The following is a 22561-nucleotide window of genomic DNA, read 5'->3' on the forward strand; positions in this document are numbered from 1 at the left end:
GTAGCCTAGAGAGCAGGTCTTCAGAACGCTAACACGGCATCAATGCCCTTTTCAGCTGTATAAAACTGTGTTAGATCATTTATCTTGTAGGTTATAGTGAGCAAAACGAAAGCAAGGGAAAGTAGAATATTTTCTACTTATTTGATTTCGCGAAATATACTCTATTTCTTAATCACAGCCTTTAGTTAGGGATGAGAAAGGACACAGAACAATTCCTATCAGAAAACTTCAGTGCGATTCTCATCTTTCATTTGCCTGCATATATTATGCAAATATGCACGTCACCACTTCCCATTGCTTGAGTCTAACAATATCGTGCATGCGCGTTTGGGATTGGTTGAAGAATGTAATTTCTGAGTAAATAACGAACTACAAGGGTTGTTTAAAGGTTTGTGCTAGAAAAGAGGAGTAAATGCCTCATAGACCCTGCAAAAGGTAAATGATAATTTCCTGGCAATTCTGGATAATTGTTGTACATCACTGCCTTAATTGAAAAGGTTATTCAACAGTTTGGAAAATGTTAAGACTGATTGATAATAATCTGATTTATTTTTTAGTACCCGATATCAAGGTAAGATGTTGGGTGTTGGAATAAAAATAATATATTAAATAATTAGGAGTATATATGCCAAAAATGCAGGGAACACATGGAGAAGTTCTCTGAGGATAGGCTCCAGCACATGTCCAAAAACATGGAAGACTAAATGTCTGGTCCTGGTGATGGATTCAGATTGGATGGTGCAAAAATGTTTCCAGATATTTGGAAGCTTATATATCCAGATTATATATTTTTGTGTACATTAATAAATGAATTGAAATTAATCATCTTTGACTCTGCTGCATACATAATCAAAAACATAAAACTGTTAAAACAAAATAAATGAAAACAAGAATTAAAAAAATAGCAGGAAAACACAAACAGGGTGCATTCCATTAACAGCCATATAATAATCTAACAGGATGGACTTTGTCATGGGATCCCCAAAGCTAATTAACAAAGCCTTATTTTAAGGGCCTTCCTGAAGCCCAACAGGCTTGGGGCCAGCCTCATCTCAGAGGGAGTTAGTAGGGTAAGATTAATGAGAAACAAGTATTTCTCCTTGATCAATACATAGTTTAACTAGAAATGGGGATTTTATTTAGCTGGTAAGATAGACTGTCAAGAATGTAACTGGCTGAGCTCACATTTTATAAGGTTTTAATTGATTAGACTTTAACTAAAATTGGGTATTTTATCATCTATATGTGGAATGACAATTTAATTGAACATCAAACCATTATGGACTTCATTGAAAAGGTATAATATGAATTTATCTTTATTACAGCCTTAGAACCAGAAAACCCAATGTAATTGAAATACGTGCAGATAACCCTCAGCTTAACATTTAGTAACGGTTCAAACTTACAGTGGCACTGAAAATAGTGACTTATGCCATTTTTCACATTTACGACCATTGCAGCATCCACACATTCCTCAGAATATTTAAAATCAAAATTACTAATATTTATAATTATGGAATAAGTGGTTGGAATACCTGATAATGGAAAATCAGTGAATGCAAGTTTTAAAAAAATGTTAAGTTTGTATGTTTGGATTCATCAAAGAATGCATGCAAAGGATGGTAGATTTTATTCTGTGAGACATACAACACTTGAAGTACATTAATTCATAATGGATGGGAATTAACCAGAGAGAAGCAACCTAGAACTAAGGAGAAATTTCCTGACAGTTAGAACAATTAATCAGTGGAACAACCGCCTCCAAAAGGGTGAATGCTCCAACACTGGAAGTTTTTAAGAAGAGACTGGACAGCCATTTGTCCAAAATGGTATAGAGTTTCCTGCCTGAGCAGGGGGTTGGACTAGAAGACCTCCAAGATCCCTTCCAACTCTATTATTATTACCATCATCATTATTAATCAATTATTTTTTATTAATTATTTTGTTTGGTCATACCCAGTTTGGTTTCTTTTTGGAGTAATGTTATATTCCAAAATTGTAGAATCTGACAATTTTTTAAGAAAAATTGTCCTAATTAGCTATGTTAGGTTCAGGGAATAGCCAAGAGAATTATACTGAGACTGATTTGGATATATCAAAGACTGGATTCAAGTAATGTGTGACTTATCTATTTTTTAAAAGACTTTTTTTTACTAACTGAAAAATTGTTATGATTTCATAACCATTTGGAAGAATAGACTTCTCATGCCTAGATACATTGATTATATGGATATAAACACGAAATGTGAACATTTGGCATATTTAAATGAATTACATTGGCTTAGGATATTTTATTTTTTTGCTATTATAATTACTATAGTAGATAGACAAATTTTGTTTTTGTATATTTTTTTCTATTTTTTAAAAAATTGGCAAGAAAATTATTTTTTTAAAAAAAAACTTGCAACCAGGCTTAGCATTTCTGATATTGGCTGAGGTCTGTAAAGTGCTGCCACCTACCTTTAGGATATTGTACAAACAACAGAGTTTGTCTGCAATCAATGGAAATTACTAAGGTCATTTGGCTCTCCCGGGAGATAACTACAGCTACAAGCTACTGAGTGACTCCTTAGAGGAAATAGAATTTATTCTTTAAAATCATGTTGATATTCATTTAAATTCAATTTTAATATAACTTTTAGAAAAGGGAATTGAATGTTACATGTAAATTTAAGTTCATATTTTCATATTTCATTATTTAAGTTTTCAGGTTATATATGATAAATGCCAATACTTTCATTAGAATTTCAACCACTGCTTCTTGCAGTACAATTTTTTAAAAACACCAACACACAAGCTTCAACCTGAAAGACAAAAAAAAAAAAAAAAAAAAATGCACTGAGGCCCATGCAGCTCCTTTGAATTTCTCCTGAGCATCACCAAGTTCCACATATGAAGCAGTTTTGGAAAGAATGTGTAGCTCATAAAGCATGACTGGAGGAGGCCCATCTTCTCAATTTAGAAATTGAACAATCCATGGCAATACTGAAGAGTATCTCCAACTTTTTTTGAGAACAAATGGTTCTCAACTTGGTTTTCTGATCTCACTACTTAAATTTGTTTTTTTGATTTCACTACTTAAAAGACTTCCTTATCCCATCAGAGATGTTAGGCCTGTAAGCCATTATAAGACTGCCTCTATTCCAGAGGCAATCTTAAAGAGTGGTGGAAAAGGTATAACCCACTAAATAATTCTGGGGCCTAATTCTTTGCAGGAATAGCCAACGGGAGGAAAGTGGTAGCAACTTGAGGGAAAACTTCTCATCTCATGGATATATGAAATAAGCCCTATATCACAAATCATACTTGGATGCAATATTACCATAATACAGATATTGGTTTATCTTCACTGAATCAATTGTTAATGGCATGTATATTGAGAGACAAGTTTTTGTTGAGATAAGAACATGCGTATTTGGCTAAATTCAACAATAAAAGTGGAAGTAAAATACATATTGTGTTAAACCATGGTTTGCTCCATTGAAGAAACTCAAACTGGCCTGATCCATCTATGTCCGTCCTAGTTTACAAATCATAGTTGCTCAATTTGCACAACACATAAAGCCAAAATGAAGCAAACCATGTTAGTTTAACTCAATCTATGAAGCCAGGTAAGGGTGTGTGTCTTAAAATACAGTGTACTATAGTCTACTACCTTTACCCTGTTATTTAGCTCAGGAGTTTTCAGCTAGCATACCTGTCACAAAACCTCTTAACACAAGGAAACATTTCATTAAAAATTACCAGTTCCATTTGTATTCATTAACAATCCATTTTCATATAGAAAATGTTACAATATACCATTAAACAAAAAGAAAAAAATATACATTTGTAGCAAAACGTAGGTACACACTAAAGTGCTTTTAACTAAAGGCACTATTTTTCTTTTTTTCTACTCTGATTCAATATTATATCTGATTTCAGGGTAATAACCCACATAAGCACTTCATTCAGGCACTGAAGGCAGTATTTATAGCATACCATTCTCCAATGTTTTTCAACATCATCAAGTGAGTTAGCTTGAACAGAGAGATAGGCACTGGTCCGAAGTGATGTACTAGGTTTCCCTGACTGAGAGCATCCCCACTCTTAATCAAACACTGGTTAGATTGATAAGTCTTTTAGCAGAAAAAATACCACAAAATATTGCTAATTCAGAGCAAATAGTATCTCTAGCTGGCTTATGATAAATAGGTAAATATTAAATTTTCTTAAATATTTGTTTAAATCTGAACAGAAGCCTAACAATAGAAAATGCCTTTATTTAAGGTAATTTACACTGGATGCAACTTTTTAAAAAATCACATTGATCTCTATTTCAGTCCTTTCTTTCTCTAGTACAGTGGTTCTCAACCTTTTTAATGTCGTGACCCCCAACCGGTCATAAGTCGAGGACTACTCAACCGGTCGTAAGTCGAGACTATTCAACTGATGCAGCACCGTTTGCAGAATGGGACTTTTGGCGGGCTCAGCAGGGCAGAGACAGCCTGGACAATTCCTATTGGCTTTTGAAAGCCAATAGAATTAGATTCTATTCAAGAGAGTCTATTCTATTGGCTTTCAAAAGCCAGTAGAATAAAAGGGAGTAGCACAGCTAAGGAAAAGGGGAAAAAAAATGGTGGACTGCGTTGTTTGGCGACTCCCATGAAATGGTCGTTCGACCCCAAATGGGGTCCCGCCCCAGAGGTTGAGAACCACTGCTCTAGTAGCTACCATCTTCCTCTCATTTTTATTACTTCTGACCCCTCTCCCCCAAATTCTCTGGAAAGGTTTCCAAGGGCCCAGGGCACACATGTAGGGACAAAGCCAATTTATTTCTAGAGGTCAGATGAACTGCATTATTTTAGCAGTTCAAGCAATACTTTGCTGTAATTTTTACTTGTGTTTCAAGTAGTAAAACATGAAATGATAATATACTATTTTTGTCAATATTTATATTCTGGCCCTGATGTTCAAATCACTAACGGCTAACTATTCCTTAGATTGCTTTAAGAAAAATCTCAATGTTAGGGAAAACTACTGATAAAAGTCTTATTTGTTCTTGTCAAAAGATATTCATGGATCATTCAGACCCTCCCAAAATAAATTCATTAAAACCAAATAGAATACACTTGCAAAAAGAGTGCTTTAAAAATATATTGAATTTAAACAATAATTTCCAAACTGTTGCAACTTCTAGATTTGTGAATTTCAAACTGCAGAATCCTCTGCCAGCCTAGCCATTGCTAACACTTTTGGGAATTGGTCCACAAATCCTAAAGTAGCCACTGAGCAACAGTCTCTTAAATCAAATCTCTGAAAATCAGCAAATCAATGACTAAAACTCAGAGAAGCCATGATTCGATTCATAATTTTAATATTTAAAGTATTAAACTTTAAACTGAATTAGAAGAATGGTAGCACAGGTCATACAGAGGATCCCCAGCCATTGCAAAAATACATTCCTAAAACCAATTCTCTTAGTGCTAACTATTTTTAAAACATGTCAAATTATATCAACAGCTTCTAACTGGACCAGGAAACAAATAATAAGCTCTGTTAAATGCTTGTGAATTACTGAATCACAGCCTGGTAAGATTGCTTTATTTCTCAGTAGCTGTTACACAATGAAAGTGGTATTTGATTTTAATTTATGGAGATATGCCTGAAATATAATGACTCTGATATAAGTCAACATTACAGAGAGAATAAACTATAGAGCTCTGCTTTAAAAAAAAAGCACTAATGCCAAACTGCAGTTTTCACTCTTACACAGTAAATTAGTGCAACAAGTTTTATCTGTTAAAACCTAGAAAACATATTTGAAAATACACTGACATAACATTAGAATGCAATGCAGATGTTTTAATAAAACTAGCACCTATTTGTTGCAGAACTTGTTAATTTACAGCACAAGATTTAAGTTTTTAAAAGCAAATATCAGTTATAAAAAAGCATTGTAATCATTAAAAGTGCTCAAAACAGTACATTACATAAAACACAAGAATTTTCCCCAAAATTATTAGACATAAAAATATGCTTAGTATAGAAAGCTATATTTATTTGAAAAAGTGAATGTGAGATTTTTCACAAATTTGGATATTAAATCTGTTTTGAGGAACTTTAGTAAAGTAAGAAAATTAAAGATTTAATGACAATTTGTAAGTTTGATATTAAAAAAGGACCAGCATGTACTTCTTTGAATTAAAATTTAAATACCACTACTTAATTAAAACAATCCAAATCAATACTTTGCTTTTTAAACAAGCATGTCTACAGTATGACCAACACATGAAGCAGGTGATTAAATATTTCCATTTTTAAATAACATTTTACCATCTAGGTACAAATGGTTGTTGTCTGTGTTTTATTAATGGTTTATAAAGAATCAGGGTTCAAAAATGAGCATTACTGTTACCAAATTGTAGGAGTTACAAAATGAGACTGCATTGACCAGCAAACTGTACCTTGATTAAAAAATATAAGAGTTCAGTAGTCTATTTAGCAAATAAAACAGCACACTAGTGTGCTAAATTTTAAGGCATATCTCTGCACACTTTACATCTTTAAAGAATTATTTACATTTACTACTAATTGAAAACAATAATAATGGTATTTATTCTGCAAAACAGAACCAAGAAATAAAAAATATCTGGGACTCTCCTTTACTGTACAAAGATAACTCAGTTAATTGTGATAAAACATCATTTGCTAGTATAGGCTGTAACAGGTTCACTGTTATGCAGTATTTCTTGAGGATTTCGTAGAGCAGGAGGTAAATTTAATGGTTTTGATTCTTCATCAAGAAGCACCAAATCTTCAATTTCTCTTCCTTTGTATTTCCTTTTACATAATTTCACAATAACTTTCTTCTTGAGAAATAGTTTCAGTGCTTCCCTTGAAGCAACTGCTTTGGCATTTTCCTTACTTTTCCCACAGCCAGTGCCCAAATATACAGATTTGCATCTCAATTCACAAACTATATTTTCCTGAGAGCTTTTATTTTGAGGTAAATCTGCAAGCTCTTTCAGTGGAATAAATTCAACATCTAATGTTGCTTTTACAGACTGAATGGATGAGTTTAAGAGTTCTATGTGGTTGACACTTGGACTAAATCCTCCAACAGCAACTAATTTCCAAGCAACAGCTTTGTAGAGTCTATTGAAAAATGGTTGCTTTTCTTTTGCATCTTCATTTGTCAACAATTTGCAGGGCACTTTAATAGGGGCTACGCTTGTATGTGAACTACTTTTTGAAGCTAATACTGTAGTACTTTCCAAGCCAACTTTCTTTTCAGCTGGTAAGACATTTTCAGATTTGTGCTTAATAGCTGGTGTAGATTCATAATTAGCAGCTTTGCTTTCTATTCTTCCTCCAGTTAAAGATACTGCAGGAGCTATCTTCTGGGTCACAGCTGAAGCTGCTGCAGGCACAACATTGGGAGTCAATTTTGAAGCTGAAGCAGATTTTGTATTCTGAGATACGGTTGAAGCTGTTGTAGGCTCTACCTTTTGGGTCAAGGCTGAAGCTGCTGTAGGCAAAGACTGAGAGTTCTCTGGGGTTTTTGATATATCTTTTTCTAGATTCTTTAAAGATTCCTTATTTGTTTCCACCCTCAACTCTGCCTTTGTAGACTTTTCATTATTAACTTCAAATGGTTTGTCAGCACCAACAGCCTGCTTCTTGCAAGGACCTTCTGGAAAGCATAAACAAATTATGTAATTCTGAGTAAATACAAGTAACCTTATTTCCAAAAAACACTACCAAGAGAACTAGAGACAAAGAATCTACTTACTTTTACCTTAAAGTCTAACCATACCTCTAATGAAATAATAAAGAAAAATAACCTCTCCCATGAATTTATAATTTGGATAAAAAAAATGGAGCTTTTTCATTTTGGGTTCTTTTGGGGGGGTGTAAAAAGGCAAACTGAATTATGAATTGTAACTATTTAGTGCTAGTTAACACCATCAACTTTAAAAAATCACCTTACAAACTTTAAAAGTTTTAAGAATTATCAAAGCAGTAATTAAATTATTTCTAAGTATTAACAGTTTTAACAAATAAGCTAACATGTATTTGGTTAAATATATATTCCTATGTGTATTTGCCAGCTATGATCTGCTAACCATTGCTACTGGATATGCCTCGTTTCACCTTGGCAACCAGTTCATCTCTCAGAGTGTGGGTTGGAGCATTGATCACTGTGATGCCTACAGCCATGTCCATCACCTTTTCCATCACTTGCGGAGAATATCTAAGCAGGAAAGATAGAAATTAGCACTTTGAGGAAAATGGATTCTGTATTCATGACATTTAAAGCATCAAAGGCTTCTAAAACACAAGCATTGGGTTGCTGCATGTTAAACTATTTAGTTAAGCTGTTTAAAGCAGCGGTTCTCAACCTATGGGCCGCAACTCCATTTGGGGTTGATCGACCATTTCTCGGGGGTCGCCAAACAAGGCGATCCGCCATTTTTCCCCCCTCAGAGGGCGCCGCCGCACATGCGCGGCACGTTTGTGTGACGGGGGTCGCCGTCACACAAACGTTGAGAACCACTGGTTTAAAGCATCATTCTGTTTAGAATGTCAAGGTGATGTACAATTGTTAAATTGTAATATAAACTACAATAAAGAAAAACTCAAAGCCTTGATTTTTTTAAAAAAACAAACAAATATCAAGTATATGTATTTGAGCTAATAAAACTTATTAGGTTCATCCCAAGAGATTACAGTGGAGGCATTAGACAAGCTACTACAAGGATTTCTACTCATTGAATGTTGATTCAACTATTATGCTATATGTAAAGGTTTATATTATGTGAACAGAAAACATTTAGGATGACTTATCAAAAGTAACACCAACAGACTGAAAGCAAGAATCAAGCATTTCAGTGAAAAGAAAAATGCAATCCTCAAGTCAATGGGGATAGTTTAATTGTAGGTGCCCCATAAGTATTACAGCAATACTTCCCCTTCAATCCTCTAAATCTGGGCATGGAAGAAAAATAGTAAACAGGAAATTTATTTGGGAAGATTAGCCAAGAATTACAATGTATTAGAACCATTATATTCTACCCTAAAACAGAGGTCAGTCATACCAAACAAAGACATTATACTTTATCATAATAGCAGCTGCAATAACTAGATGCAGATACACAAAAAAACCACTTAAGGATCTCCATATTTGCCACTGTGGCTTTTGTAAGACAAAGTAGAATAAAAGATGACCATCTTGCAAATTTTCAAATGTGGGAGACTTCAAAGCAATCTTCCAAGCCTCCTCCTCCGCAAAAACAAATCTCATATGGTACCTTTTTCTCTGCAAATAAGATAGCTGTTGAAGCATTTGTATCAGCTAACTAGAAAAGACAACTATATTTAAAACAGAGCCAGTTCTATTGGTTAAGGCATCAGGCTAGAAATTAGGAGATTGAGCTCTAGTCCCGTTTTATCCGTGAAAGCTGGCTGGGTGACCTTGGGCCACTCTCTCTCTCTCAGCCAAACCTTTATAGGCTTCTTGTGGCAAAAATAGGAGGAAAGAGTATTTGGTATGTTTACCGGCTTGAGTTATTTATAAAAATATTGAAGATGGAATTTAAAAAACAGAAAAATCCCAACATCAGAATCTTCTTCCGCCGCTACTTTTACTATACTAAAATGCACCGTTTCTTGAAAGCACATTACAGTACTTAAATTTGTAATTCTTCACCAAAAATATTACTGCCACCAACTTACCGACACCCCAGGAAGACGTGGTTAGCCCACACCCTGGAGAAAGAGATCAGGCGACGGAGCTCCGCGTGGTCGGCGTCGTCCTTTGGGCTTACGGACAGACCCTCCGCATTGCGAATCAAGAACTCCCGCCGGTACTGCCAGTGTTGCTCGGGCTCACACTCGTCGCGCAACTTTTCTACCCAATCAACGCCGGTATCGCCTGTTTCTCCCGTTTTCTCGTTCCCTTGGCTAGACGCCGCGGCGGGCCCCGCTACCGGGGCGGCTTCCCCTTCGGCCATGGGCCGCAGGGAAGTGGCACTTAACAACCGGCAGCTTGCAGCTCGCTCTCCGACACAGGAGTATTTAGTTCCGGCCTACGTTATAGGAACTGGCTTCCCGTTTAAACCGGCTCTAGCGCAAAAAACCCTCAACATCGCCCACACCCCCCCCCCCGGAGGTGACCAAATCAGAAGCTGCCGAATTATCCTAGCCAAGATCCGGCTGCCTATTTATGACTTAGTTTCCGCGCGACCCGCCGCTTCCTGTTTATGAAACTTTCTGCCCTTCCTTCCCATCGTTCCTCCCGACTCGGTGTTCTTTCCGAGGGACGGAGAGAAGAAAGAGGCTTCTTTTGCCAGATTCCTCTCCGGATTGGCTCTGGATCTCTTGACCTGTAAGGCGGGAGAGTAAAGTAAATGATCGAAGCCTCTTGTGTCTACAACTCGTCTGGGTTCCCCTTCAGTGCTTTTTGCTGAAAGTCTATTAATTAAAAGGTTTTCTTAAGGTGTCTTTTGATTCCCGCGTTTTCTTTGTGGTAGGAAGAATGAGGTTTTACTGGAGCAATCCAACCAAGAATGTTTTTTTTTCTCTTTGCAGACTTGAGCGAAGAGAACCTAAAGTTATAGGCAACTTTAAGAAAGATTTTGAGATACTTAAATAGGAGAAGCGAAAGATAACAAGGATGATCAGGGGAAGGGAAACTGAAAATAGTTGACTCTCAGAATATACTCAAGTAGAGGCTTGGAAGACAGCTGACAGAGATCCTTTAATATTAATTCTGCACTCAGCAGGAAATGCAGTTGGTAGTCTAAATATACCTTTCCAACTTTCCCATTCAAGCTACAACACAATAGTTTTATTTCCAAGATACTCTTATTTATAACTCAAGCGTTTTTGACGTATTAAAAAAAATTATCTCGAGCTTCTATGTCGGTCCATTCGGAAGATTCTGAGCAATTTATGCTTCTGCATTCAGTAATAAAATAATTAAAACAATAAAGCTCCAGCTCCAGTAGTCTGTTGAATCTGCTCATAATTCAACCTTCCAATTTATGTCAACCCTTTCCTGACAGCCAGATTTTCAGTGCTAATAGAAACATTGTAGTGACGGAGCAATCCTTAAATTGAGGAAAAGACTATACAGAGAAGGAGGGCTATCAGAAAATTCAATATTTGGATTTGTGTTGATAATCTTGTTTAACAGTGGAAACAATTATTTTTCTGATCTCACCAGGTAGGCATTCCACTTGGAGCAACTGCACTTGGGGATAGTCAGATTCTGAACAAATAGAGCTTTAAAAGAATAGCACCTTAAATTACAACTTGGCTAATCAGTAGCTAGTGCAGCTTCCCCAGTAAAGGTGTCACAAGGCAAGGCAAACCCATAATTATTTGGGCCACCGTATTCTAAATCACTTGCAACCTCTGAATGTTCTATATAGGAAGGGTTCTAGATAAAATGAATTGCAGTAATCCAAACCTAAAATGACAATGTGGCAATCCAGCAGTGTCTGATTCAGAAATGGTTATACCTGACCAAGTTGTGTAAAAGCCTTCTTTGCCATGGCCACTTGCTGTTCTAGAGACGTCTGAGTTCAAGAATACCCCCAGATTACTAGCCAGCTGCATCTGGCAAAACATAATTTCATTTAGAGTTATAGATGAATCAGTTAGTCATAATATCTTGCTGGCATTAAGCCTAGGTTTGTTTGAAACCAGTTAAGTATTCAGAATAACTATAGCAAGGGCTGACTTCATAAATTGGAAGTGCATCACCACCTCCTTCTTCCCTAAAAATGTATTAATCACTGCTTGTACCTTGCCACTGACATCACTTTAGGGCTTTCCCCAACTAAGGACAACAATGGTGTAATCAATAGATCACATCATGCAGAGAATATTGTTTATTTTTTTTCAGGATTGACAGGCTTAAATCAGTCCCAAATCACTGGAAAAGATGTTGCTGCTATCATCTCAGTTAGACTTACCTGACCAGCCACCAATTCTGAACAGACGCAAATGATTTTAAGTTCCAGATGCTTTGCAAACTTAAATTTATTTTATTTTATTTATATAGCCACCCATTTCAAATACATGACTCTGGGTGGCTCACAACATTCAAACAACTAAAATATGCATAAATAAAATGAAGCATACAGAGCCAAACAATTATAAAAAATCTTTGACATAGCCAAGAAACAGACTGGCACAGAACAGTCTTCAAAGCCTTACAAAAGGCCAATCTCAGGAAGAGGATGCTCCAAGTGGTGCATCCCCATGGCAGGAAAGGCTCTTCTACAGGGCCTGCCATCTGATACCCCCTGGCTGATGCCTCTCCTGCCTGATCAGACAGATGAGTAGAAATTGAGAAGAGATGGACCTGGCTTTAAGTAACCTGGCTTTAAAGGTAATTATGAGCACCTTGAATTACATCTGGAAGCAAACTGGTAGCCAATGAAGTTCATGGAGCAGTAATGGCACATGTGCCAAACAATTAGCACCTTTAACTGCCCATGCCTCTGCAATTTGCATCAACTAAAACTTCAAATACTTTTAAGAGCATGTTGCAGTAGTCCAAACATGAAGTCATGATATTGTTAAATTTATATGCTGCCTGACTCCCAGTGACAAAGGTCACAATCGCTCATAAGCTAATCTTCTAGCTTGGCATTCCCCAATGTAACCCAAATAAAATGCTGCAGGGTGGCTATTTACAGATGAGCAGCAGACTTACTATTCAGTAGCACAAAGTAGAGTCTATGGTTTGACCTAGTCCTGAGATAATGTCAGGGGCTAGATGTGGGGCTTGACCTCAACTTTCCAATTTCCCTTTTACAAGACAGCCTTATACCGTTGTTTCCTACCATATCTTGCAGCTATCTTAAATTTTTTAACTTCCTTTCTATTTCCTCACTTCTTCAAGGCAAGCTATGCAGATGTCTGTTTCATCCCACTTCCTCCAATTCCCAAATGTCCATTCAATCCAAAACATCCATTCTTCTTGGAGCTGGTGCTCAGCAACACCTCATATATCCAACTGTTCTGTTCTCAAAGAAGAGGCATTTAGACGAAGCACAGTCACACAGTCCTTCTTTATTGCAAACACCAACAGAACAGATTGCAAAATGGTGCGGCCCCCTTTTATAGCCCCCCTGCACAATACCCTGCTGGCCAATCATTGCAAGGGATCTTTTTCCGCCTTGCGCACATGTGCAAGGCTGGGAGCAGCCTTTCTTGTCCCAGGCATCCCCGTGGTCTGCCTGGGCCAATCGCTGCAGCCTGCGCCTGCCGGCCCAGGACATAACACCAACTATACCACTTTATACCTAGAAATAACACCTTCCCCTTCACCTGTCCCTCCAGAATCTCTCCAAAGTCATGGTGGGGTAGACCTCCTAAACTCTCACTCCAGATGGGGAGGATTTCATTTCCACTCTTTATCTTTCATCTTGAGGGTGCTTTCCCCCAACATCTCCCTCGACTGACGTCCAGGATTTCCAAAACAGCTCCTTCTATTTTCCATCCTTTGCCTGCTTGTATGGGATCTTCTTCCTGACAAGCAAACCAGTACTATGAAACAATGTTTATACAGTATTTGGCTTATAATATGTAAGTAATTATATATACCCTGTGCTGCATCTGGAAAACTATACAAATCAAGCAATCAAAAATACAAGAATACTACTTTAATTTTTCAAGGCTAAGGGACCATGAACAGAGAAAGATCTATGATACAAATTCTGGAATATTGGATGCTTGCTTGCTCACGTGCAATACATGCATAAATAAACAATGTTCTCTAATCATGGTGCTATATATTTCCGCTTTCTGGAAATGTAAATAGACGCAGCTGTTTGTTTTTAACTAATTTCAGGAGAAATAAATTTGTTCCATTCCATGGAACTGTTTTGTTTCAGAAAAACAAGCTACAATAATATAGCCTGTGTGGTTGTAGGAGCACTTGTATGGGGGAGGGGGAAATTAATCCATTCTCTAAAGCATGGGTGTCAAACTCGCCGTGTCACATGATATGTTGCAACATATCGTGGCTTTTTTTGCATTGCCGGAGCTGGGGTGGGTGCAGCCTCCACATGATGGAACCGGCCCGCAGGCCAGCAGTTTGACACCCCTGCTCTTAAGGTTTGTCTTAAATTCTCCTCTCCCCTGTGTACAATACAGCTTCAAAAGATGTGGCAATTAAAATAAGATATGGGCTATCAACCCTGCCAGTTAGAATCATGCAGATAAACATGTGTTACAGTTTAGGAAGACATTCTTTGTATTTAAATAATCAGAAGTAGTTGGTGATGTGCAATGCTTCACATACACTAGGCACTGTAGTTTTGTGGAAGACCACGTTTTCAGTATATAACTAACAATCCAATATGTGAATTATTTTGCATAGGACAGTGGTTCTCAACCTTCCTAATGCCGCGACCCTTTAATACAGTTCCTCATGTTGTGGTGACCCCCAACCCCCCATCCAGCTGGCCGGGGGGGGGGATCAAAAACTTGACCAAAAAAAAGAGGAAAAAATGGGAAAGTATAGGTAGTCCTCGACTTATAACAATTCACTTAGTGACCGTTAGAACTTACAGCAGCACTGGAAAAGCGAATTAATGATCATTTTTCACACTTATGATTGTTGCAGCATCCCCAGGGTCATGTGATTTACATTTGGATGCTTGACAACTGATTCATACTTATGACATTCACAGTGTCCCAGGGTCACGTGATCAATGGCCAGGGGGCGTGGCCAGCTGATCACTCAGGTTTCAGAGTGCCTGTGGGGGGGAATCTGTGGATCTCTGGGATGGGACTGGGGTGGGTGCCTGCCTTCCTTCCCTCCCATTGTCCCTTCCTTCCTTCCTTCCTTTCCTTCCCCTCCCTTAGTCTCTTCCTCCTTCCCTCCCTCTTTCCCATTGTCCCTTCCTTCCTTCCTTCCTTCCTTCCTTCCTTCCTTCCTTCCTTCCTTCCTTCCTTCCTTCCTTCCTTTCCTTCTCCTTCCCTCCCTTAGTCTTTTCCTCCTTCCCTCCCTCTCTCCCATTGTCCTTCCTTCCTTTCCTTCCCCTCCCTTAGTCTTTCCTCCTTCCCTCCCTCTCTCCCATTGTCCCTTCCTTCCCTTTCCTTCCTCTCCCTTAGTCTTTTCCTCCTCCCTCCCTTTCTCCATTTCCCTCCCTCCCTTCCTTTAGTCTCTTCCTCCTTCCCTTCCTTCCTTCCTTCCTTCTTTCCTTCCTTTCCTTCTCCCTCCCTCTTAGTCTCTTCCTTCCCTCCCTCTCCCCCTTGTCTTCCTTCCTTCCCCTTCCTTCCTTCCTTCCTTCCTTCCTTCCTTCCTTCCTTCCTTCCTTCCTTCCTTCCTTCCTTCCTTCCTTTCCTCTTTGTCCCTTCCTCCCTTCCCTCCCTTCCATTGTTCCTTCCTTCCTTCCCTCTCTCATTGTTCCTTACTTCCATCCCTCTTTGTTCCTTCCTTCCTCCCTCCCATGCCCAGGAAGGGACAAGGGGAGGGGGATAGGCTGTCAGCGTGGCTGGGGGCTTTGCTGCCGGCAAACCTGCCTTTGCACAGGCAGAGACAGGAGAGGCACAGCTCGCTTGCTCAGCTTCACCGAAAGACGTGCCGCTTGCTAAGTTAGCAGAAGCTCCAGGATCAGCGCCGGGCTACAGCTGATTTGCGCTTCTGCTAAATTAGCAAGCGGCTTGTTTTCTATCAAAGCTCGAACAAGTTTGCTGGGCAGGAGTCAAGGAGAGCAGCTACAGCTGCAGAAGTGCAGATCAGCTGTAGAGGCTCGCCTCGACAAGAGGGTAGGAAGGACGGAAGGGACAAGGGGGAGAGGGAGGGAAGGAAGGACAAAGAGGGAGGGAAGGAAAGGAAGTTCCAGCCAGGAGAGCCTTGCCAGCCCAGCTGCCGAGAAACAGAAGAGCGCAAAGCCAAGGAGAAGAAGGTGGCCGTTTCCTCCCAAAGGGGGCTCCTTTTGTCCACCCCTTCCCTGGGTTTGTGGGGAATTTCTCATCACCAATGCTGACAGGTGCTACTTCGAGCCTGCAGCGAGCTTTCTTGCCCCCTTTGCTTCTCCCCCCCGCTTTCGTGAGGATTGTGGCGCCCTTGGGAAGCCGATCAAAACTTAGGAGAGGAGGAGGAGGATCCCTTCCTCCTTCCCTCCCTCTCTCCATCAAGACCCGGCGGGTTCAACATGAACGGGCGGAGGAGACGAGGACGGGCGGGGTGGCAAAGGAGACCTGCAGCCTTCGCTAGACCTCCTGGCTGACAAGCGCAAGTTCAAGGGTCGCCAGCTGACAGGCGCAAGAGTTGGGTGCTGCGTGGCCTCCCCTTCACTGAGCTGCGTGCATGAGAAGAAGTCAATCTGGTTGCTGCACAATGAGTCTCTGGGGAGGGCGGGGCCTTGCTCTGCACCTGCGCTCTTCATGCGCCCCCTGCAGGGCACATTTGGTAGAGTTCATGCAGACTGCCGCCAAGCTGCATATTTTCCAGAAACAAGTGAGGTGAAGCAGAGGGGGGGAGGGAGAGAAGGCGGTTGACAAGCCCTGCCTAAGACCATCAGAAATATGTGTTTTCCGATGGTCTTAGGCGACCCCTGTGAAAGGCTCGTGTGACCCCCCCAAAAGGGTCGTGACCCACAGGTTGAGAACCGCTGGCATAGGACTTGTCTTAAGAACCCTGATATTTTCTTTTTCCTTTAAAAATCAGTTCATATCATTCATATAAACTGAAGTGCTTACGTGCTTAATATCAGTATCAATTGAGCTGAGATTGTGTCCCTGCGGAAAAGGGGCTATTGAAACTACAGTGCCTGTCCTACTTAGTATATTGTACCTTCTATAAGGACTCATAGACCCACTTCATAAGACCTCACCTGAAAAAATACTGGTACAATTGCTGTTATCAGATCAGTAGATGTAGTTTCTTTGAATGTAGCTAAATTTTGTTATACTGTCTGCAGAATTAGACAGACTTTGACTGCCCATTGACAACCCACCACTAACTGCAATATATTATCTTCTCTTTCTTTTTATTTTTTTAAATGCTTTTTATTTGTAATGCTGGTCTGTGACCATAATAAAAATTATATTAGTATCAGTAATTTTTCTATTGCAGGGAAACCTCTTCTACATTCCCTCTCTTATCCTAATAATCATTGTAATGCTAAATATTATACCAATCTAGTAGGGATAGTATTGCAAAAAGAGTGGGTGTTGTGTTAGTTCGGAATGTATTTTAATGAAAGTGTATCATCTGAATGTGTGTATTCAGAGCTTTGGGAAATGGGACAGGCAATGCACTAAGCCTCAAGGTGCTTTATTTAATTCGCTGAAATATGTAAACCTAAGTATGGGTTATTCTTGAATATGTTATTTGAATCCAGCCAATAATATTTATTCAATACATCATTAAGCCATGGCTTGTATAGGGCATGAACCCAGTCATTCAATCCTCTAATTCTACATTCTTACTTCAGGCCTTTGCCAACAAGCGTCATGTATTCATTAGGGTTTGAAAATAGCTCAAGGTAACATAAAACTTTCCTTTATTCTTTTGAGGATAGTAGAGTAAAATTTAGCCAACTGTTTAATTTCAGGAAAATGAATTCCCACTGTTAATCATTTTTAAAACACTGTTTTGGCATCCTTATAATGTGAATCCTGTGAATTCTACATATTTTACAGATATCTGTTTACAGGGTTTGCAAAGTTTGATTGGCAATCAATGTGAGGACATAGCTACGGTTAATAATTGTATTTCAGTATTATTATTTACACCTAGTGTCCTGATCATTTCTGTTTAGTTTTCAATTCTGAAGATAACTTATTTTGCTGCACATTTTATATCTTAACCTTGTAATACTGTGATATGCATTTACTCCACTGGATGGCACTGAAGGAAACTGGATCACATATATACATCCAACTGTTGAAGATGAATTCAGAGGTTACACTTCATTTACAATGCTGCTCAGCTACCAGGCAAATATGACCTGATGTATAATTCTGCTAGATTTGTAATAATAAATATTGAAGTCATCTTCAATCAACTTGGTTCCTGGTAACTTAATGGATGTATCCGTGCAATTTTCCGGGCATCAGTATAGGCATGGGTTGCTATTGCCTTCTTCTTCTTAGATCTTTCCAGTCTTCCCTACAGAATTGTATCCCCTGACAGTCTCCCATTCACCTATTAACCAGAATGACTCTATTTAGCTTTTAGTCTCCGAAAGGCCAGCTGGGGCTGCCCCCTGCTTTTCTGAAGAATAAGAATATGAATTGTGGGTTTCCAATATATCAGTGTAAATATATTATATGAGAATTAGTTCAGGCAACCATCTGGACTCATCTTTAACATTTTATAGCATATGTGTAATATTATATAGTGATTGTACGCTGCATTGTAAGTTCATAGGTCTTTCAAAACTTTGCCATTCATTCTAGAATACATATTATAATTGCAGTGGGATCCTGTATAAAGTAACAGCAACATAATGAGTTCTTTCTTTTGTTGTGGGAGTAGCAAGGAATTCTTCCTCTGTGCCAATGTAGGAGAAGGCATGCAAAGTTTTCCCCTTAACTTTGCCACCATAATCCAGGCAATCTTTCACTGAGACTGAGAAAATACCTAAAATTCAGAAAATGACACAAATTGCTAGCACTACTCTTTTTCCTCAGATTATCAGAGATGCCTTATTTTTCCTATGCTTCTAACTCCCTGATTTGTTAACGGATTGAGCTTTTTCAATACAAGTAGCAGAGACCCAGCACTTAGCATGAGCCACCCGATGGGAAAAACAATATCTCATTCCAAAAGGGATTGACTGGGGAAAAAAATCAAGTGTACATTAAGTATAAACATAACACACACACAACTTAAAACCATGTAAAAATATAGGGAAGCTTCACTAGCTGGCAAATTTGGGACAATAAGGGATCCATGTCCTTGGCTTTGCTGCTATCAAGAATACCCCCAAATGCCTTTTCATGGGAGCATGAAAAAAATCTATCACCATTCTTACAACAAGAACAACAGCACCTCTGTCCCCCATTTCAATTGTAAACTAACAACAACAACAAAAACTAATAACTATTTCTTTACTTTTATTGACTGTCAGCATGTTTTTAAAATAATCTATTTTCAGCAAATTCAATTCATATAAGGGAAGATTTGTTTGAAATGAAGATTTTGATGCAATCTGCTGCAATTTAAAAAAGGGACATATGAAGCAACTGCTTTTTTTAAAAAAATGTACAATTTTTCCTCTTTATTCTAGTATCTGTCCCATGAATGTTCCATATTTATTTTTCTGGAAAATTAAATAACTCTGGAGCAAATTTTGGAAAGAAGTTTGACAAGAGTATTTCCTTTCCTTCATAGAGTGCCTGAAAGTGGGAACATTCTTTCTCTGAATAGAATTCACAGAATACTAGGGTCTGATACTAGGATGAGAGACTTACTATAGTAATGAGAGAAGCAAAAAAACCCCAAAACTCTTTTGAAGAGAGACCTCTTTCTGGTTGACCATCAAGAAATTAATGCTTATAATCTCAGAAATAAAATGACAAGTTCTGAATTATAACTGTATGGGCTGTGAAAATCAATTAGAAAAGTTCATGTGTAAATAAGACCCAGGCTTCAAAATTTGGAATTCTGCATAGTAATAGCTTTGGCATTTCAAATAGGGAGTGCATCAATTCTACAAATGAGAATGGTTGCAGCCATTTTTTCTTCTCCTTCTAGGTTGCCGCATAGAACGGAGGGAGGGGGGGTTGCCCAGGTGCTTCATTAATCAAAATAATATTCTGTCCCGTCGGAACCAAGGTCATCATCTGCTCCCGAGACTAGGGACTGGACGTTGCATAAAAAGCCTACCAAATAATCATATTGGGGAATGTAGTTACTTGCATAGTTACTTGCATAGTGAGACATTTAACTTTGTTTTGGGAAATTGTTACTTGTGTATTCAGACTTGGTTTCACTTTTGACCATGCTGATACTTTGTAACTAATAAACATGTTCTTTGAGGAATTCTCAAGCCTTGGAGTTCTGCTTTATTCATCTCTGTCTGTCGGAACCATGACAGAGTGTGTGTAGAATGGGAAGATGACCTAAAAATGTTTTCATGAGAATGTGTAGGTATCATATGACCACATGCCATTTTCTCCATAATTTCATAGTGGTCTGGTTCACATCTTGTAATAAACCTGGTTATTTTAAATCCTATTTTGAATTATGCCAAATCCATACATTGCATTAAGCATACTGATGGGCTCAATATACTAAGAAAACACCAAACAAACCATACTTCTCTTTAACATAGTTTAGGCTGTCACTGACTAGCATGTAGTTTCTCAGCTGCATTAGCTGAGAATCATGTAAAATATAAAGCATTAATAAATAGTTAACACTTTGCTGCAAATCATCATACTATTGCTTTAGGAATATTATCACAGACTATGTCAGTAATTACATCTTGGTAAATATTTAAAAATAGATGCTAGCTTTAAAATGTCACTATCACAGACAAAAATGTCAGTAATTAAATCTTGGTAAATATTTAAAAATAGATGCTAGCTTTAAAATTCATCACTTAGGACTTTTCTCATCTTTCAAAACACGCAGTGGTATTTTTAGGAAACAAACTTGCATTTTTGAGCAACACTTTTTGATATTTCAAGGCACTCTACTTTTTTATTTATTTTTAAGCCTAACTACAATTGATACATACCACGTATAATTATGTTTTACAATCAAAGCCACAATTACCTACTTTGTAGACTGGGATCATGTCAGTAATTGAAACATTTAATTTCTCACAGGAACTGTTTTTTGCCTCTCTTTTTTCTTCTCAGTAAGACATGGCCTATGACTAAATTATGGAAACTTTCAGGACTGCAAATTACTGCTGAAGCAGCATGAAGCTGAAACTACGGAAGAAATCAGAAGCTTAATGCTTTGATAATGCTGTTCTATTGTTTTAGAAAAGCCACTGTCGACCAGTCCTGTGTCTGTTGCAGAGTGTTGTTTCTTTCCTTACTTTTCTAGTTATTTAGCTTTCTTGACCATAATTGTATCAGGCAGCATTCCACAATTTCCAGTCTCTCAGGCTGAATCTTATTACTGATATGGTCAGTAGTATGGATTTCCCTTAGTCCTGCTATGTGATGGTCCCTAAACTCTGCCACTCCAAATGGAAACTAGAGAAGTAAAGGTAGAAAGAATATCTTCAAGAAGTTTCTATTCAAACATGGCATAGAAAAAGGGGAAGAAATGTGTTGAATGTACATAAACAAGAAAAACACAAACATTTTGAGTGTGAGAAAAGGGCCTAACTCTAAAACTCTCATAGCTTTAAGCTGTGGCCTGATCTAGTTAATTATCTGGAACAGCGTGCTTCTCAGAACCAATACTTAGTATGGGGCAAAAACTGTGTTAAATGGACACTTGTGACTGAAGTCAATAGTAAACTAGTAGAATGACAACATTACATTAAAAAATTAGAAGGAATAATAAAACCATCCTTTCAACATCTGAGACCTTTGCCCTTTTATAGAAACTAATCATGGAGATACTGGTTGCAAAATGCATGTTAATACTCAAGTTTGGGGTGTGGCTTTGTGGTCCCAGAGTTACCTGGGGTGCATAGAAACACACACACACACACACACACACACACACACACACACAGGATCTTTTCGCCACTTGTGGGCAATATGATTTTTTTTACCTGCCATGTCCGTATGTATTATTTTATCTCATCCCAGCCCATGAATGAGATAAACATAAATTACAAAAGACTTTTCTCTCTTTAACCAAACAGTTTCCAATGACAGCTGCAAAAGCTATACAAACCATCTCCACATATGGGCTCAGAGAGACACATATTGGCTCTTTTAGCCTGATCCAGGTATAGTCACTGTTGCATCCTGAGCCTGCAAAGGCAGTCTCGGGATGTTGCAATGGTCCCGGGCAGTTGCAAGCTGCCCAGGACCAGACTGAGTGGCGCCGGCTTCGTGCGCCTAAATGTTACCTTTTTGCCCGGGGATGCTATTAAAGGAGTCAGAGAGGCCTGCGAGCCTCAGAGCTGTGACGGAGACAGAACTACTTCAAATAAAGGGCTGTTGGAATTACAGAATGTGCTGTATTCATTCGCCGTTGACTTGAGGACTCAACACTGGCGACGAAGGTGTGATGGCTTACAAAAAACAAAAAGAAGAATTGTAAGCTTACCCAAGAGTCCTGAAGAGAGGAAGACGGCGTTAAACTCAGCACCTGGCCTGCCAGTACAGCGTCGCTGGAGGTAAGCTGGCTGATAGGCCCCTTCCTAACAGAGAAGCAAGAATGGCGAAGATAGGGAGACTGTCTGAATTCGATGTCACGCACCCAGAAAGATGGGAGTCTTATGTTGCCAGGGTAGAAAATTACCTTAGAATAAATCAAATAAGAGAAGATGGCTTACTTTGCTGTGTGTCTGTGGTCAAGATGCATTTGAAATTGCTGAAAATTTGGCAGCCCCTGCTCCTCTTGAATCTGTCATTTATACAGATTTAAAAAAATTATTGAAGGAACATTTTCAGCCCAAGTTGT

General features: G+C 38.6%; 1 protein-coding gene across 1 annotated transcript; it reads right to left on the bottom strand.

Moving 5' to 3' along the window:
- Positions 1 to 5339: 5339 nt before the first annotated feature.
- LOC120302427 (CDKN2A interacting protein) lies at positions 5340 to 10162 on the bottom strand. The gene is made up of 3 exons (XM_039330815.1): positions 9718 to 10162; positions 8109 to 8236; positions 5340 to 7675 (listed from the first exon to the last, which is right to left on the bottom strand). Exons 1-3 carry the CDS (start codon positions 9993 to 9995, stop codon positions 6684 to 6686), a joined length of 1398 nt encoding a protein of 465 aa, XP_039186749.1. The 5' UTR covers positions 9996 to 10162; the 3' UTR covers positions 5340 to 6683.
- Between the last annotated feature and the right edge of the window lie 12399 nt (positions 10163 to 22561).

This window comes from Crotalus tigris, unplaced genomic scaffold (genome assembly GCF_016545835.1).
Source record: "Crotalus tigris isolate CLP2741 ecotype Arizona unplaced genomic scaffold, ASM1654583v1 scf7180000024432.2438137, whole genome shotgun sequence".
Classification (NCBI taxonomy): domain Eukaryota; kingdom Metazoa; phylum Chordata; class Lepidosauria; order Squamata; family Viperidae; genus Crotalus; species Crotalus tigris.

Coding starts and splice junctions, on each gene's coding strand:
- LOC120302427 (XM_039330815.1), bottom strand. CDS start 9,995: ATGGCCGAAGGGGAAGCCGCCCCGGTAGCGGGGCCCGCCGCGGCGTCT. Junction 8,237..9,717: donor CACGTCTTCCTGGGGTGTCG/GTAAGTTGGTGG, acceptor TTTCCTGCTTAG/ATATTCTCCGCAAGTGATGG. Junction 7,676..8,108: donor AGGCATATCCAGTAGCAATG/GTTAGCAGATCA, acceptor TATGCTTTCCAG/AAGGTCCTTGCAAGAAGCAG.